The sequence below is a fragment of the Salmo trutta genome, chromosome 2 (genome assembly GCF_901001165.1).
Source record: "Salmo trutta chromosome 2, fSalTru1.1, whole genome shotgun sequence".
NCBI lineage: Eukaryota > Metazoa > Chordata > Actinopteri > Salmoniformes > Salmonidae > Salmo > Salmo trutta.
In genome coordinates this window covers 48,503,607-48,521,980 of record NC_042958.1, presented here as the reverse complement: position 1 = coordinate 48,521,980, position 18,374 = coordinate 48,503,607, and the positions used below count along the sequence as shown (strand labels likewise).

The 18,374-nt window shown below is 47.6% G+C and overlaps 1 protein-coding gene across 4 annotated transcripts in view; it reads right to left on the bottom strand.

The window, feature by feature from the left end:
* Positions 1–18,374, bottom strand: part of LOC115156236 (SAP30-binding protein) — a 30,521-nt gene that overhangs the window by 4,354 nt on the left and 7,793 nt on the right. For all 4 annotated transcript variants that reach the window (XM_029703675.1, XM_029703690.1, XM_029703681.1 and 1 more), the window contains exons 4-5: positions 14,196–14,238; positions 9,187–9,275 (exon numbers count right to left, since the gene is read on the bottom strand). In XM_029703675.1, the coding sequence (XP_029559535.1) occupies positions 9,187–9,275; positions 14,196–14,238 (132 nt within the window). The remainder of the gene's footprint in view (positions 1–9,186; positions 9,276–14,195; positions 14,239–18,374) is intronic.

Genomic DNA, 18,374 nt, shown 5'->3' with positions numbered 1-18,374 from the left:
GACTAAACCCTGGCTCCGCATGGGCCCCGAGTCAAACAGTCCCCTTCCTGTGTGTGTGTGTGTGTGTGCTGGTGTTAGATGCAGCCTGAGGTGAGGGATATCCAGATAGTGATTCATCATCACTGATTCACTAGATAGAGGGGTGTTAGGGTGTGTTCACACCCTGAGGCAACGCTATATGGTGCTGAACTGTTCACTCAGTCAGTCAGCCACACCCTCACCTGCCCCAACACCTACCCAACAAGAGTTATGTTCACTTCACTAAATTTGGCAGACTTCTCCCTTACGGATCGGACTAAGATTTGGGGAGGATACACTAATCCTAGATCTGTGCATAATGTCTACATAGGAACGCAAACTTATTTCTGAGGGAAACGATGGACCAGAGTCAGAGAGACTGTCGAGAGAGGAGGATTGTGGACTGTGACAGAGTGCTGACCACTGTGAGATGATCTGCTGGTCTTTTCCTACATGTTGATGTTATTCTCTCACTGGAGGACTCTGCTCTCCAGCAGAACATTGTGGAACATTTACCAACAACTGCAGAATGCTGCTTGCCTGGCAGCTGGCATTGAACGAAGCTCAGGCATTGGCAAGAGAGGAAATGTACTACCTGGAAACCAGTGTTTATCTCATACCCAGCCCAATTCCAGTAGGCCATACACCTACCGGTCCTCCCTCCAGTAGGCCATACACCTACCGGTCCTCCCTCCAGTAGGCCATACACCTACCGGTCCTCCCTCCAGTAGGCCATACACCTACCGGTCCTCCCTCCAGTAGGCCATACACCTACCGGTCCTCCCTCCAGTAGGCCATACACCTACCGGTCCTCCCTCCAGTAGGCCATACACCTACCTGTCCTCCCTCCAGTAGGCCATACACCTACCTGTCCTCCCTCCAGTAGGCCATACACCTACCTGTCCTCCCTCCAGTAGGCCATACACCTACCTGTCCTCCCTCCAGTAGGCCATACACCTACCTGTCCTCCCTCCAGTAGGCCATACACCTACCTGTCCTCCCTCCAGTAGGCCATACACCTACCTGTCCTGCCTCCAGTAGGTCATACACTTGGCTTAGGAAGGCCACCAAAAATTCTGATATTTCCATCCCCAATTACATTTTCCGACAAGATAGAACTGCCAATGGTGGCGGAGTTGCAATCCACTGCAGAGGACAGCCTGCAGAGTTTTGTCATACTATCCAGGTCTGTGCCCAAACAGTTTGAGCTTCTACTTTTAAAAATCCACCTTTCCAGAAATAAGTCAGTTGCCGCTTGTTAGACCCCCCTCAGCCCCCAGCTGTGCCCTGAACACCATATGTGAATTGATTGCCCCCCATCTATCTTCAGAGCTCGTGCTGCTAGGTGACCTAAACTGGGATATGCTTAACGCCCCGGCCATCCTAGAATCTAAGCTAGATGCCCTCAATCTCACACAAATGATCAATGAACCTACCAGGTATTACCCTAAATCTGTAACCACGGACACCCTCATAGATATCATTCTGACCAACTTGCCCTCTAAATACACCTCTGCTGTCTTCAACCACAATCTCAGCGATCACTGCCTCATTGCCTGCGTCCGTAATGGATCCGTGGTCAAACGACCATCCCTCATCACTGTCAAACGCTCCAATAAACACTTCAGCGAGCAGGCCTTCCTAACCGACCTGGCCCAGGTATCTTGGAAGGATATTGACCTCATCCCGTCAGTAGAGGATGCCTAGTTGCTCTTTAAAAGTGCTTTCCTCACCATCTTAAATAAGCATGCCCATTCAAAAAATATAGAACTAAGAACAGATATAGCCCTTGGTTCACTCCAGACCTGACTGTCCTTAAACAGCACAAAAGCATCCTGTGGCGTACTACATTAGCATTGAATAGACCCCGCAATATGCAACTTTTCAGGAAAGTCAGGAACCAATATGCACAGTCAGTTAGGAAAGCTAAGGCTAGCTTTTTCAAACAGAAATTTGCATCCTGTAGCACTAATTCCAAAAAGCTTTGGGACACCGTAAAGTCCATGGAGAAGAAGAGCACCTCCTCCCAGCTGCCCACTGCACTGAGGCTTGGAAATACTGTCACCACCAATAGATCTACGATAATGGATCATTTCAATAAGGATTTTTCTATGGCTGGCCATGCTTTCCACCTGGCTACCGCTACCCCGGCCAACAGCTCTGCACCCCCCGCAGCAACACGCCCAAGCCCCCCCCGCTTCTCCTTCACCCAAATCCAGACAGCTGATGTTCTGAAAGAGCTGCAAAATCTAGATTCCTACAAATCAGCTGGGCGAGACAATCTGGAACCTATCTTTCTAAAATTATCAGCCGAAACTGTTGCAACCCCTATTACTAGCCTGTTCAACCTCACTTTCGTATCGTCTGAGATCCCCAAAGATTGGAAAGCTGCCGCGGTCATCCTCCTCTTCAAAGGGGAGACAGTCTAGACCCAAAATGTTATAGACCTATATCCATCCTGCCCTGCCTTTCTAAAATCTTCAAAAGCCAAGTTAACAAACAGGTCACTGACCATTTCGAATCTCACCGTACCTTCTCCACTATGCAATCTGATTTACGAGCTGGTCATTGGTGCACCTCAGCCACGCTCAAGGTCCTAAACGATATCATAACCGCCATTGATAAAAGACAGTACTGTTCAGCCATCTTCATCGACCTGGTCCAGGCTTTCGACTCTGTCAATCACCACATTCTTATCGGCAGACTCAATAGCCTTGGTTTCTCAAATGACTGCCTCGCCTGGTTCACCAACTACTTCTCAGATAGAGTTCAGTGTGTCAAATCGGAGGGCCTGTTGTCTGGACCTCTGGCAGTCTCTGGGGGTGCCACAGGGTTCAAAACTCAGGCCGACTCTTTTCTCTGTATATATCAATGATGTCGCTCTTGCTGCTGGTGATTCCCTGATCCACCTCTACGCAGACGACCCCATTCTGTATACATCTGGCCCTTCTTTGGACACTGTGTTAACCTGTTGGGGATAGGGGGCAGTATTTGCACGGCCGGATAAAAAACGTACCCGATTTAATCTGGTTACTACTCCTGCCCAATAACTAGAATATGCATATAATTGTTTCATTTGGATAGAAAACACCCTAACGTTTCTAAAACTGTTTGAATGGTGTCTGTGAGTATAACAGAACTCATTTGGCAGGCCAAAACCTGAGAAGATTCCAAACAGGAAGCGCCCTCTCTGACCATTTCTTGGCCTTCTTTGACATCTCTATCCTAAACAAAGGATCTCTGCTGTAACGTGACATTTTCTAACGCTCCCATAGGCTCTCAGAAGGCGCCAGAACGTTGAATGATGACTTTGCATGCCATGGCTGAAAAACAGTAGCGCATTTGGTAAGTGGTCGATCTGAGAACAACGAGACTGGCGCGCGTGTCCATTTTCAGTCTTTGAACGAAAACAATGACTCCCGGTCGGAATATTATCGCTTTTTTACGAGAAAAATCGCATAAAAATTGATTTTAAACAGCGTTTGACATGCTTCGAAGTACGGTAATGGAATATTTTGAATTTTTTTGTCACGAAACGCGCCGGGCGCGTCACCCTTCTTTACCCTTTGGATAGTGTCTTGAACGCACGAACAAAACGCCGCTATTTGGATATAACTATGGATTATTTGGAACCAAACCAATATTTGTTATTGAAGTAGAAGTCCTGGGAGTGCATTCTGACGAAGAACAGCAAAGGTAATCCAATTTTTCTTAAAGTAAATCTGAGTTTGGTGAGTACCAAACTTGGTGGGTGTCAAAATAGCTAGCCTGTGATGGCCGGGCTATCTACTCAGAATTTTGCTAAATGTGCTTTCACCGAAAAGCTATTTTAAAATCTGACACCGCGATTGCATAAAGGAGTTCTGTATCTATAATTCTTAAAATAATTGTTATGTTTTTTGTGAACGTTTATCGTGAGTAATTTAGTAAATTCACCGGAAGTGTTCGGTGGGAATGCTAGTCACATGCTAATGTAAAAAGCTGGTTTTTGATATAAATATGAACTTGATTGAACAAAACATGCATGTATTGTATAACATAATGTCCTAGGAGTGTCATCTGATGAAGATCATCAAAGGTTAGTGCTGCATTTAGCTGTGGTTTTGGTTTTTGTGACATTATATGCTAGCTTGAAAAATGGGTGTCTGATTATTTCTGGCTGGGTACTCTGCTGACATAATCTAATGTTTTGCTTTCGTTGTAAAGCCTTTTTGAAATCAGACAGTGTGGTTAGATTAACGAGAGTCTTGTCTTTAAAATGGTGTAAAATAGTCATATGTTTGAGAAATTGAAGTCATAGCATTTCTAAGGCATTTGAATATCGCGCCACGGGATTCCACTGGCTGTTGACTAGGGTGGGACGTTGGTTAACAAACCTCCAAATGTGCTTCAATGCCATACAACACTCCTTCCGTGGCCTCCAACTGCTTTTAAATGCTAGTAAAACTAAATGAATGCTCTTACATTTTTTACATTTTTTTACATTTTAGTCATTTAGCAGACGCTCTTATCCAGAGCGACTTACAGTAGTGAATGCATACATTTCATTTCATACATTTTGTTTTTCTGTGCTGGCCCCCCGTGGGAAACGAACCCACAACCCTGGCGTTGCAAACACCATGCTCAACCAACTGAGCTACAGGGAAGGCTGCAGCAATCTTCAACTGATTGCTGCCCGCACTCGCCCGCCCGACTAGCATCACTACTCTGGACGGTTCTGACTTAGAATATGTGGACAACTACAAACACCTAGGTGTCTGGTTAGACTGTAAACTCTCCTTCCAGACTCACATTAAGCATCTCCAATCCAAAATTAAATCTAGAATCGGCTTCCTATTTCGCAACAAAGCGTCCTTCACTCATGCTGCCAAACATACCCTCGTAAAACTGAGTATCCTACCGATCCTTGACTTTAGCGATGTCATTTACAAAATAGCCTCCAACACTCAACTCAGCAAATTGGATGTAGTCTATCACAGTGCCATCCGTTTTGTCACCAAAGCCCCAAATACTACCTACAACTTCATATTAGTCACCAAACCCACTGGCTCCAGGTCATCTATAAGTCTTTGCTAGGTAAAGCCCTGCCTTATCTCAGCTCACTGGTCACCATAGCAACACCCACCATAGCACACACTCCAGCAGGTACCATAGCACAACACCTCCTTTGTCCGCCTTTCCTTCCAGTTCTCTGCTGCCAAATGACTGGAACGAATTGCAAAAAAAAAAAAATCACTTAAGCTGGAGACTTATCTCCCTCTCTAACTTTAAGCATCAGCTGTCAGAGCAGCTTACCGATCACTGTACCTGTACACAGCCCATCTGTAAATAGCCCACCCAACTACCTCATCCCCATATTGTTATTTTTTGGTTTTTGCACCCCAGTATCTCTACTTGCACATCATCATCTGCTCCTCTCTCACTCCAGTGTTAATGCTAAATTGCAATTATTTCACTTCTATGGCCTATTTATTGCCCTACCTCCCTAATCTTACTACATTTGCACACAATGTACATAGATTTTGTGTTGTGTTATTGTGTTATTGACTGTACGTTTGTTTATCCCATGTGTAACTCTGTGTTGTTTTTGTCGCACTGCTTTGCTTTATTTTGGCCAGGTCACAGTTCTAAATGAGAACTTGTTCTCAACTAGCCTACCTGGTTAAATAAAGGTGAAATAAACAAAATAAAAATACCCTACCTGTCCTCCCTCCCTCCTGTACACCATACACCTACCTACCTACCTACCTACCTCTCCTCCCCCCCTCCTGTACACCATACACCTACCTACCTGTCCTCCCCTCCTCCTGTACACCATACACCTACCTACCTGTCCTCCCCTCCTCCTGTACACCATACACCTACCTACCTGTCCTCCCTCCCTCCTGTACACCATACACCTACCTACCTACCTCTCCTCCCTCCCTCCTGTACACCATACACCTACCTACCTGTCCTCCCTCCCTCCTGTACACCATACACCTACCTACCTACCTCTCCTCCCTCCCTCCTGTACACCATACACCTACCTACCTGTCCTCCCTCCCTCCTATACACCATACACCTACCTACCTCTCCTCCCTCCCTCCTGTACACCATACACCTACCTACCTGTCCTCCCCTCCTCCTGTACACCATACACCTACCTACCTGTCCTCCCTCCCTCCTGTACACCATACACCTACCTACCTACCTACCTCTCCTCCCTCCCTCCCTCCTGTACACCATACACCTACCTACCTACCTGTCCTTCCTCCCTCCTGTACACCATACACCTACCTACCTACCTACCTACCTACCTCTCCTCCCTCCCTCCTGTACACCATACACCCACCTACCTGTCCCCCCTCCTCCTGTACACCATACACCTACCTACCTACCTCTCCTCCCTCCCTCCTGTACACCATACACCTACCTACCTGTCCTCCCCTCCTCCTGTACACCATACACCTACCCACCTGTCCTCCCTCCCTCCTGTACACCATACACCTACCTACCTGTCCTCCCCCCCTCTCCTGTACACCATACACCTACCTACCTGTCCTCCCCCCCTCTCCTGTACACCATACACCTACCTACCTGTCCTCCCTCCCTCCCTCCCTCCTGTACACCATACACCTACCTACCTGTCCTCCCTCCCTCCCTCCAGTACACCAAACACCTACCTACCTGTACTCCCTCCCTCCTGTACACCATACACCTACCTACCTGTCCTCCCTCCCTCCCTCCTGTACACCATACACCTACCTACCTGTCCTCCCTCCCTCCCTCCAGTACACCATACACCTACCTACCTGTCCTCCCTCCCTCCCTCCTGTACACCAAACACCTACCTACCTGTCCTCCCTCCCTCCTGTACACCATACACCTACCTACCTACCTGTCCTCCCTCCCTCCTGTACACCATACACCTACCTACCTGTCCTCCCTCCCTCCTGTACACCATACACCTACCTACCTGTCCTCCCTCCCTCCTGTACACCATACACCTACCTACCTACCTGTCCTCCCTCCTGTACACCATACACCTACCTGTCTCCCTCCCTCCCTTCTGTACACCATACACCTACCTACCTGTCCTCCCTCCCTCCTGTACACCATACACCTACCTACCTGTACTCCCTCCCTCCTGTACACCATACACCTACCTACCTGTCCTCCCCTCCTCCTGTACACCATACACCTACCTACCTGTCCTCCCTCCCTCCTGTACACCATACACCTACCTACCTGTCCTCCCTCCCTCCCTCCTGTACACCATACACCTACCTACCTGTCCTCCCTCCCTCCCTCCTGTACACCATACACCTACCTACCTACCTGTACTCCCTCCCTCCTGTACACCATACACCTACCTACCTACCTGTCCTCCCTCCCTCCTGTACACCATACACCTACCTACCTGTCCTCCCTCCCTCCCTTCTGTACACCATACACCTACCTACCTGTCCTCCCTCCCTCCCTCCTGTACACCATACACCTACCTACCTGTACTCCCTCCCTCCTGTACACCATACACCTACCTACCTGTCCTCCCTCCCTCCCTCCAGTACACCATACACCTACCTACCTGTCCTCCCTCCTGTACACCATACTCCTACCTACCTGTCCTCCCTCCCTCCAGTACACCATAAACCTACCTGTTCTCCCTCCCTCCTGTACACCATACACCAACCTGTCCTCCCTCCCTCCAGTACACCAGCCTGTCCTCCCTCCATCCCTCCAGTACACCATACACCTACCTGTCCTCCCTCCCTCCAGTACACCATACACCTACCTGTCCTCCCTCCCTCCCCTCCCTCCCTCCTGTACACCTACCTACCTGTCCTCCCTCCCTCCTGTACACCTACCTACCGGTCCTCCCTCCCTCCTGTACACCTACCTACCTGTCCTCCCTCCCTCCGGTACACCTACCTACCTGTCCGCCCTCCCTCCGGTACACCTACCTACCTGTCCGCCCTCCCTCCGGTACACCTACCTACCTGTCCGCCCTCCCTCCTGTACACCTACCTACCTGTCCTCCCTCCCTCCTGTACACCTACCTACCTGTCCTCCCTCCCTCCTGTACACCTACCTACCTGTCCTCCCTCCCTCCTGTACACCTACCTACCTGTCCTCCCTCCCTCCCTCCTTCTCCAGCAGTCTACTACTTGTTGACAGAGAGCTTACTGGGTCACTGCTAAATTGGAGGTGCTGTAGGCCAGTGTGACAAATGTGCAAGTGATGACTGTTTAGAACAGGTGACCAGACCCCTTTAGACAAATAGGAATTGCACAGGTATGCAAGAGTGATAGCTAGTCATATAGCTTTGCAGTTCAGGTGACTGGGACAGTTAAGTAGGGCTGTGAGTACCTGTAGGTGACTGGTACAGGTAAGTAGGGCTGTGGGTACCTGTAGGTGACTGGTACAGGTAAGTAGGGCTGTGGGTACCTGTAGGTGACTGGTACAGGTAAGTAGGGCTGTGAGTACCTGTAGGTGACTGGTACAGGTAAGTAGGGCTGTGAGTACCTGTAGGTGACTGGTACAGGTAAGTAGGGCTGTGAGTACCTGTAGGTGACTGGTACAGGTAAGTAGGGCTGTGAGTACCTGTAGGTGACTGGTACAGGTAAGTAGGGCTGTGAGTACCTGTAGGTGACTGGTACAGGTAAGTAGGGCTGTGAGTACCTGTAGGTGACTGGTACAGGTAAGTAGGGCTGTGAGTACCTGTAGGTGACTGGTACAGGTAAGTAGGGCTGTGAGTACCTGTAGGTGACTGGTACAGGTAAGTAGGGCTGTGAGTACCTGTAGGTGACTGGTACAGGTAAGTAGGGCTGTGAGTACCTGTAGGTGACTGATACAGGTAAGTAGGGCTGTGAGTACCTGTAGGTGACTGATACAGGTAAGTAGGGCTGTGGGTACCTGTAGGTGACTGATACAGGTAAGTAGGGCTGAGAGTACCTGTAGGTGACTGATACAGGTAAGTAGGCTGTGGGTACCTGTAGGTGACTGATACAGGTAAGTAGGGCTGTGGGTACCTGTAGGTGACTGATACAGGTAAGTAGGCTGTGGGTACCTGTAGGTGACTGATACAGGTAAGTAGGGCTGTGGGTACCTGTAGGTGACTGATACAGGTAAGTAGGGCTGTGAGTACCTGTAGGTGACTGATACAGGTAAGTAGGCTGTGGGTACCTGTAGGTGACTGGAACAGCGTCCTGGTGGTTCAGGGGGGATCCGGATCTTGTCAGGTGACATGTTCCTCACTTTCTCTGAGAACAGAGCTGGGGCGGAAACACAGAAAAAGAACCAATCAGAAGAGCAGACTAGACAGTCTAGTAGCTACATTCTTTAGAGGTGAACCCAGAAATCATGTCTGTAAAACTAGTGTGTTGAATCAACATGTTCAACGCAATTCTGAACTGAAGGTTGTTCTGCATGCGTGTGCGGTGTTCAGGACCATCTGGTCCTGGTATGAGACCTAGTTACCACACCCAGTCAGGGAGGGTATGTTGGGGCTTGTGTAGAGAAGAGAGGATGCCCTTTTTTCACTCTTCCCTCCTTTCTCTCCTCTTTTTCTTTCTTTCTTTTTCTGACTCCAGGCCAGGCATCCATCAGTCTAAAGCCTCATCAGTGGGAGGGCACTCAGCACTGTCAATCTATCACAGGCTTTAAATGGTTGAGCAAAATGTGTGTAAACTTTGCATGTGAGAACAGATAAGTAAGGTACAAGACTGAGCGTGAATTTAGATGAAAACATTTCTATCAGTTAAACCTCTAGGACCACGACACCGCAGATGTTCTCTTTTAGCCTGTATCGTAGGTCACATACACTATGGTGTGTAGGCAACAAGCTCCTCTATGTACCCAACTCATTCCAGGCTCCCTCCCCCTCCCCTCAATCTCTCTTTACTCTCTTTATTTTCAAACTTCTCTCTCTCTCCCTCTCGTCTTGTTGTTTTGTTTGATGCTAAGGTGGAAACAAAAGCAAACCCCGAACCCTCACACTACCCTGCTTGACCTACCCTCTCCTCTCCCCCTCCTCCCCACCGCATCCTGCCTTGTCTGTAGGTGAGAGGGGTATGACAAACCCCTATAGGGAGGGGAAGGGCGTTACCCCTCTCACCTACAGACAAGGCAGGATGTGGTGGGGAGGAGGGGGGAGAGGAGAGGGTATGACAAACCCCTATAGGGAGGGGTAGGGCGTTACCCTCTCCTACTGGCTAACTGCACCGACAGGACTGTGAACACGACACACACAGAGATACACACACACACATAAGAGAGTTAACAGACAGAAGCCATTACAGAGTCACGATGTACTCAGTGACAACAACACACTACACACAAATATGCACTTGGCTGCAAGTACACTAATGAGCAGTAGAAAATACCATACCGAGTCAGACGAGTCATACGCCCTAGCGTGCTTTACATGAACACAGCCTGCAGTGTGTGTGTGAGGTAACAGGAACATAGCAGACAGCGGTCTGAATCACAGCTCTCTAAACCACAAGAGGTCCCAGCCCTATATGATCAACTCTGACTAGGCCTACCTCAAGCTACAGGTGTTCACAGATCCCATTTTTGGGGAAAATCAATACCCAGGTGAAGAATTGTTTTGGCGATTCGGATTTCAGGTGGAACAGATCAGACCCAAAATATGTCTGAGATGAGGGATGGATCAGAAAACGGGGGAAAAGAAGTTGCACTCCACACTGCCCTTTCCCACCTGGACAAAAGGAACACCTATGTGAGAATGTTATTCATTGACTACAGCTCAAAGTTCAACACCATAGTACCCTCAAAGCTCATCACTAAGCTAAGGATCCTGGGACTAAACACCTCCCTCTGCAACTGGATCCTGGACTTCCTGACGGGCCGCCCCCAGGTGGTGAGGGTAGATAGCAACACATCTGCCACGCTGATCCTCAACACTGGAGCTCCCCAGGGGTGTGTGCTCAGTCCCCTCCTGTACTCCCTGTTCACCGACGACTGCGTGGCCAGGCACGACTCCAACACCATTAAATTTGCAGATGACACAACAGTGGGGGGCCTGATCACCGACAATGACGAGACAGCCTATAGGGAGATCAGAGACCTGACCGGGTGGTGTCAGAATAACAACCTCTACCTCAACATAACCAAGACTAAGGAGATGATTGTGAACTACAGGAAAAGGAGGACCGAGCATGCCCCCATTCTCATCGACGGGGCTGTAGTGGAGCAGATTGAGAGCTTCAAGTTCCTTGGTGTCCACATCACCAACAAACTAGAATGGTCCAAACACACCAAGACAGCTGTGAAGAGGTCACGACAAAGCCTATTCCCCCTCAGGAAACTTAAAAGATTTGGCATGGGTCCTCAGATCCTCAAAAGGTTCTACAGCTGCAACATCGAGAGCATCCTGACTGGTTGCATCACTGCCTGGTACGGCAACTGCTCGGCCTCCGACCGCAAGGCACTACAGAGGGTAGTGCGTACGGCTCAGTACATCATTGGGGCTAAGCTGCCTGCCATCCAGGACCTCTACACCAGGCAGTGTCAGAGGAAGGCCCTAAAAATTGTCAAAGACCCCAGCCACCCCAGTCATAGACTGTTCTCTCTACTACCGCATGGCAAGCGGTACCGGAGTGCCAAGTCTAGGACCAAAAGGCTTTTCAACAGTTTTTACCCCCAAGCCATAAGACTCCTGAACAGGTAATCAAATGGCTACCCGGACTATTTGCATTGTGTGCCCCCCCCCCCAAACCCTCTATTACACTGCTGCTACTCTCTGTTTATCATATATGCATAGTCACTTTAACCATATCTACATACTACCTCAATCAGCCCGACTAACCAGTGCCTGTACATAGCCTCGCTACTGTTATTTTTCACTGTCTTTTTTACTGTTGTTTCTATTTCTTTACTTATCTATTGTTCACCTTATATCTTTTTTTAACTTAGAAATTGCACTGTTGTTTAGAGCCTGTAAGTAAGCATTTCATTGTAAGGTCTACACTTGTATTTGGCGCACGTGACAAATAAACTTTGATTTGATCTTAGTTCTAGGTAGGTATTCAGACCACTCCAAATGGTCAAACATAACTATCATACACATCCATCCTCTCTCCCATAAAGTAGAGTTTGGGCGTGACACGGGAGATTAGTGTTGTATTACATCATGTGTGTGAAATTTGGCACCTGGATGTGGGGTCGTACGTGTGTACACACAGTTTCCCTCTCTTACACGTATACACACACTATAAGACAGTAACACACACACAGTAGAGGGTGTGATAGGTAGCAGGGGTTGGAACCGGTTCAGGGAACAGAACCGAAAACCGGACAATAACAAACATTTTCAAGGAACAGAATCAGAACGGAACGAAAAAAAAATAAAAAAGGTTCTGTTCCGAACTAAACGATTGGAAAATGATTTGGGTTTCAACCCGATTGGTACTACTGTTTAATGGCCTAATAGAGCAGTGTGTTCTCTCCTGCTCTGAACACACACACACACACGTCAATGAACAATTACTACAAATTTTAAAAAACATGTCAACTCCGATCTTTTCAAATTAGCATATGTTGTAGACTAGACCCTATTTTACATCATCTAAGGTATCTGTGTTGGGCCCGCCATCAGCTGAGACACAACGTGCTCTTGAATGCAGGGTGGGTGTCATGTTTAGGCTGATAAATGTACAAAAATGGAAAAACTTCTACTTCCAAAAAGGTACCACAAAAATGGTTGGAGGTCCACACATCAGAGAATGTTGACTTGAATGGAAATATCTGTTGTTTTAAATTATACTGTCAATCCTCCATAGGAAACCTATTGAAATCATAGACATATAGATAATAGAATAGACATGACCATTTAAGTTGACATTTGACGGTGGGTGGACTGGGGGCCATCTTTGTGGTAGTAAATGGTGTACCAGCAACTATGTGAGCTTATTACAGTATTATAGACACCATGTCCTGGGATTTCCTATCATCTTCTATTTAGAAGAACCCCTTACCGTCTAACGACTCTCGTGTTACATGTGAGTGCTCATGAGAGTCTCAGCTTCCAAATAGCTATCAATAGTTTGTAGCTCAAATCATTCGGACTCTACAGACGTTTTTAAAAAAAAGAATAATAATTTAAAGACCCGGCCCTTCGGGATCCGCCCTTGTCTCACAAACACCGCTGGAGCTTAATTAACCTCCGTTAATCACACATACCAACTATTAGTATCTATGGATGCAGAAGAAATAGACAAATCCAATGGTACAATCCAGAAGTCTGTAGCTCAAACACGGGGCGGCAGGATAGCCTAGTGGTTAGAGCATTGGTCTAGTTAACCGTAAGGTTGCGAAATCGAATCCCCGAGCTGACAAGGTAAAAATCTGTCGTTCTGCCCCTGAACTAGGCAGTTAACCCACTGTTCCTAGGCCGTCATTGAAAATAAGAATTTGCTCTTAACTGACTTGCCTAGTTAAATAAAGGTAAAAAATAATTTTAAAAAACACGCAATGTTTAAAATGAGTGGGACTGGTTGGGTTAAGAACATGTTGTGTCTCAACCAATGGCGGGCATAACAAAAACTTCAGATGTAAAATAGGGTCTAGGCTACAACATATGCCAATATGAAAAAAATCAGTTTGCAGGTTTTAGATAATTGATGTTAAAGGTTAAAAAAAAAATACATTAAAAAAAGATGAGGGAAATAATAAAATAGACAACCCTGTTGTAAGCTTTTAAATGATATCAAACAACTATTATATTCCAGTGATGAAGACATGGAAGTCTCATAGTATGGTAGGGTATGGAAGTCTCATAGTATGGTAGGGTATGCAAAATGGGTCAACTCTGAGCACCATTATCTCCTGAATGTTATGGCATAAAAGTCCCTTTCTGACCACTTCTTCCATGGGCAAATGTGTATGGGAAAGTTTGGTTTAAAATCAAAAGCGATGCTGTCAAAATGATTGAATTCAAATGGTTTTACCCTATGACACACTTACAAGCTGAATTACCCAGTCTGAAGACAAAGACTTACTGAACTCCCAGCTACATCAGTTACTCATCAAGTCAAACCAAAAACAGTTTGGGCATCTAATGTTCAATTACCACAATATAAATAAATATTTAACACCAAGTTTGTATTGTATCCGTCTGTATGTCAAACGTGTTGATTTGTCTGTTTGGGTGTGTGTATATATACACTCACCGACCAGCTCATTGGGGTCTCTCCTCTCTGCCTCTGGGATCTCCTGAAGAGAACACACAAAAGGGGGGTTTCACATCACTCAAAGAACCATGGACTGTCCTGGATCTCCAGGAAGCATAACGTCGCAGCTGCTGTCGATGTTGATGCACTGTCAATTACACCAGTTATACATCTTCTTGTTAAAATGCCCATACCAGTTATACATCTTGTTAAAATACCCATACCAGTTATACATCTTGTTAAAATGCCCATACCAGTTACACATCTTGTTAAAATGCCCATACCAGTTACACATCTTGTTAAAATGCCCATACCAGTTACACATCTTGTTAAAATGCCCATACCAGTTACACATCTTGTTAAAATGCCCATACCAGTTATACATCTTGTTAAAATGCCCATACCAGTTATACATCTTGTTAAAATGCCCATACCAGTTATACATCTTGTTAAAATGCCCATACCAGTTATACATCTTGTTAAAATGCCCATACCAGTTACACATCTTGTTAAAATGCCCATACCAGTTATACATCTTGTTAAAATGCCCATACCAGTTACACATCTTGTTAAAATGCCCATACCAGTTACACATCTTGTTAAAATGCCCATACCAGTTACACATCTTGTTAAAATGCCCATACCAGTTATACATCTTGTTAAAATGCCTATACCAGTTACACATCTTGTTAAAATGCCCATACCAGTTATACATCTTGTTAAAATGCCCATACCAGTTATACATCTTGTTAAAATGCCTATACCAGTTACACATCTTGTTAAAATGCCCATACCAGTTATACATCTTGTTAAAATGCCTATACCAGTAGAAATCCACTTTTTTGAGCTGAAAGACGATGGCTAGAGCTTACCCGCGATGTTGCACAATGATGTAAGTCAATAAGTTTTAGTCAAAGTATGATATATTTGGGCTTGAAGTGCCAAATCTAAACGTCTGACTTCGGATGTTTTCGTGAGTCTTATGAGCATGAGTGTTTCAGTGAATGGTTCGTGAGGGAGGCCCTGCTCTCTTGCTTCCCCAGTTGTTTAGTTAATTTTCATTCCAATCTCCTTTGTAATAGCGTAGCCTCTCCTGTAGCCTGTCAACTATGTGTCTGTCTATCCCTGTTCTCTCCTCTCTGCACAGGCCACACAAACGCCTCACCGCGTGGCCGCTGCCACTTTAATTTGGTCGTCCCAGCGCTCACGACCCATGTGGAGTTCCAGGTCTCCGGCAGCCTCTGGAACTGCCGGTCTGCGGCCAACAAGGCAGAGTTCATCTCAGCCTATGCTACCCTCCAGTCCCTCGACTTCTTGGCGCTGACGGAAACATGGATTACCACAGAAAACACTGCTACTCCTACTGCTCTCTCCTCATCTGACCACGTGTTCTCGCATACCCCGAGAGCATCTGGTCAGCGGGGTGGTGGCACTGGAATCCTCATCTCTCCCAAGTGGACATTCCCTCTTTCTCCCCTGACCCATCTGTCTATCTCCTCATTTGAATTCCATGCTGTCACAGTCACTAGCTCATTCAAGCTTAACATCCTTATCATTTATCGCCCGCCAGGTTCCCTTGGAGAGTTCATCAATGAGCTTGACGCCTTGATAAGTTCCTTTCCTGAGGATGGCTCACCCCTCACAGTTCTGGGTGACTTTAACCTCCCTACGTCTACCTTTGACTCATTTCTCTCTGCCTCCTTCTTTCCACTCCTCTCCCCTTTTGACCTCACCCTCTCACCGCCCCCCCTACTCACAAGGCAGGCAATACGCTTGACCTCATCTTTACTAGATGCTGTTCTTCTACTAATCTCACTGCAACTCCCCTCCAAGTCTCCGACCACTACCTTGTGTCCTTTTCCCTCTCGCTCTCCTCCAACACTACTCACTCTGCCCCTACTCAGATGGTATTGCGCCATCGCAACCTTCGCTCTCGCTCTCCTGCTACTCTCTCCTCTTCCATCCTATCATCTCTTCCCTCTGCTCAATCCTTTTCCAACCAATCTCCTGATTCTGCTTCCTCAACCCTCCTCTCCTCCCTTTCTGCATCCCTTGACTCTCTATGTCCCCTCCTGCTCCGTGGCTTGACGACTCATTGCGAGCTCACAGAACAGGGCTCCGGGCAGCCGAGCGGAAATGGAGGAAAACTAGCCTCCCTGCGGACCTGGCATATTTTCACTCCCTCCTCTCTACATTTCTTCCTCTGTTTCTGCTGCTAAAGCCACTTTCTACCACTCTAAATTCCAAGCATCTGCCTCTAACCCTAGGAAGCTTTTTGCCACCTTCTCCTCCCTCCTGAATCCTCCTCCCTCTCTGCGGATGACTTTGTCAACCATTTTTAAAAGAAGGTTGACGACATTCGATCCTCGTTTGTTAAGTCAAACGACACCGCTGGTCCTGCTCACGTTGCCCTACCCTATGCTTTGACCTCTTTCTCCCCTCTCTCTCCAGATGAAATCTTGCGACTTGTGACGGCCCGGCCACCCAACAACCTGCCCGCTTGACCCTATACCCTCCTCTCTTCTCCAGACCATTTCCGGAGATCTTCTCCCCTACCTCACCTCGCTCATCAACTCATCCTTGACCGCTGGCTACGTCCCTTCCGTCTTCAAGAGAGCGAGAGTTGTACCCCTTCTCAAAGAACCTACACTTGATCCCTCCGATGTCAACAACTACAGACCAGTATCCCTTTTTTCTTTTCTCTCCAAAACTCTTGAGCGTGCCGTCCTTGGCCAGCTCTCTTGCTATCTCTCTCAGAATGACCTTTTTGATCCAAATCAGTCAGGTTTCAAGACTGGTCATTCAACTGAGACTGCTCTTCTCTGTGTCACGGAGGCTCTCCGCACTGCTAAAGCTAACTCTCTCTCCTCTGCTCTCATCCTTCTAGACCTATCTGCTGCCTTTGATACTGTGAAGAACCATCAGATCCTCCTCTCCACCCTCTCCGAGTTGGGCATCTCCGGCGCGGCTCACTCTTGGATTGCGCCCTACCTGACAGGTCGCTCCTACCAGGTGGCGTGGCGAGAATCCGTCTCCGCACCACGTGCTCTCACCACTGGTGTCCCCCAGGGCTCAGTTCTAGGCCCTCTCCTATTCTCGCTATACACCAAGTCACTTGGCTCTGTCATATCCTGACATGGTCCCTCCTATCATTGCTACGCAGACGACACACAATTAATCTTCTCCTTTCCCCCTTCTGATAACCAGGTGGCGAATCGCATCTCTGCATGTCTGGCAGACATATCAGTGTGGATGACGGATCACCACCTCAAGCTGAACCCCGGCAAGACGGAGCTGCTCTTCCTCCCGGGGAAGGACTGCCCGTTCCATGATCTCGCCATCACGGTTGACAACTCCATTGTGTCCTCCTCCCAGAGTGCTAAGAGCCCTGGCGTGACCCTGGACAACACCCTGTCGTTCTCCTCTAACATCAAGGCGGTGACCCGATCCTGTAGGTTCATGCTCTACAACATTCGCAGGTCCTAATCCAAGCACTTGTCATCTCCCGTCTGGATTACTGCAACTTGCTGCTGGCGGGGCTCCCTGCTGTGCCATTAAACCTCTACAACTCATCCAGAATGCCGCAGCCCGTCTGGTGTTCAACCTTCCCAAGTTCTCTCATGTCACCCCGCTCCTCCGCACACTCCACTGGCTTCCAGTTGAAGCTCGCATCTGCTACAAGACCATGGTGCTTGCCTACGGAGCTGTGAGGGGAACGGCACCTCCGTACCTTCAGGCTCTGATCAGGCCCTACACCCAAAGAAGGTCACTGCATTCATCCACCTCTGGCCTGCTCGCCTCCCTACCTCTGCGGAAGCACAGTTCCCGCTCAGCCCAGTCAAAACTGTTCGCTGCTCTGGCACCCCAATGGTGGAACAAGCTCCCTCACGACGCCAGGACAGCGGAATCAATCACCACCTTCCGGAGACACCTGAAACCCCACCTCTTTAAGGAATAACTGGGATAGGATAAAGTAATCCTTCTAACCCCCCCAAAAAGATATAGATGTACTATTGTAAAGTGGTTGTTCCACTGGATATCATAAGGTGAATGCACCAATTTCTAAGTCGCTCTGGATAAGAGCGTCTGCTAAATGACGTAAATGTAAATGTAATGCGCTAATTATTTTCACGCCTACGTTTAGTTTAAGGGCTGGGATTAATTGCAACCTACCAGCAT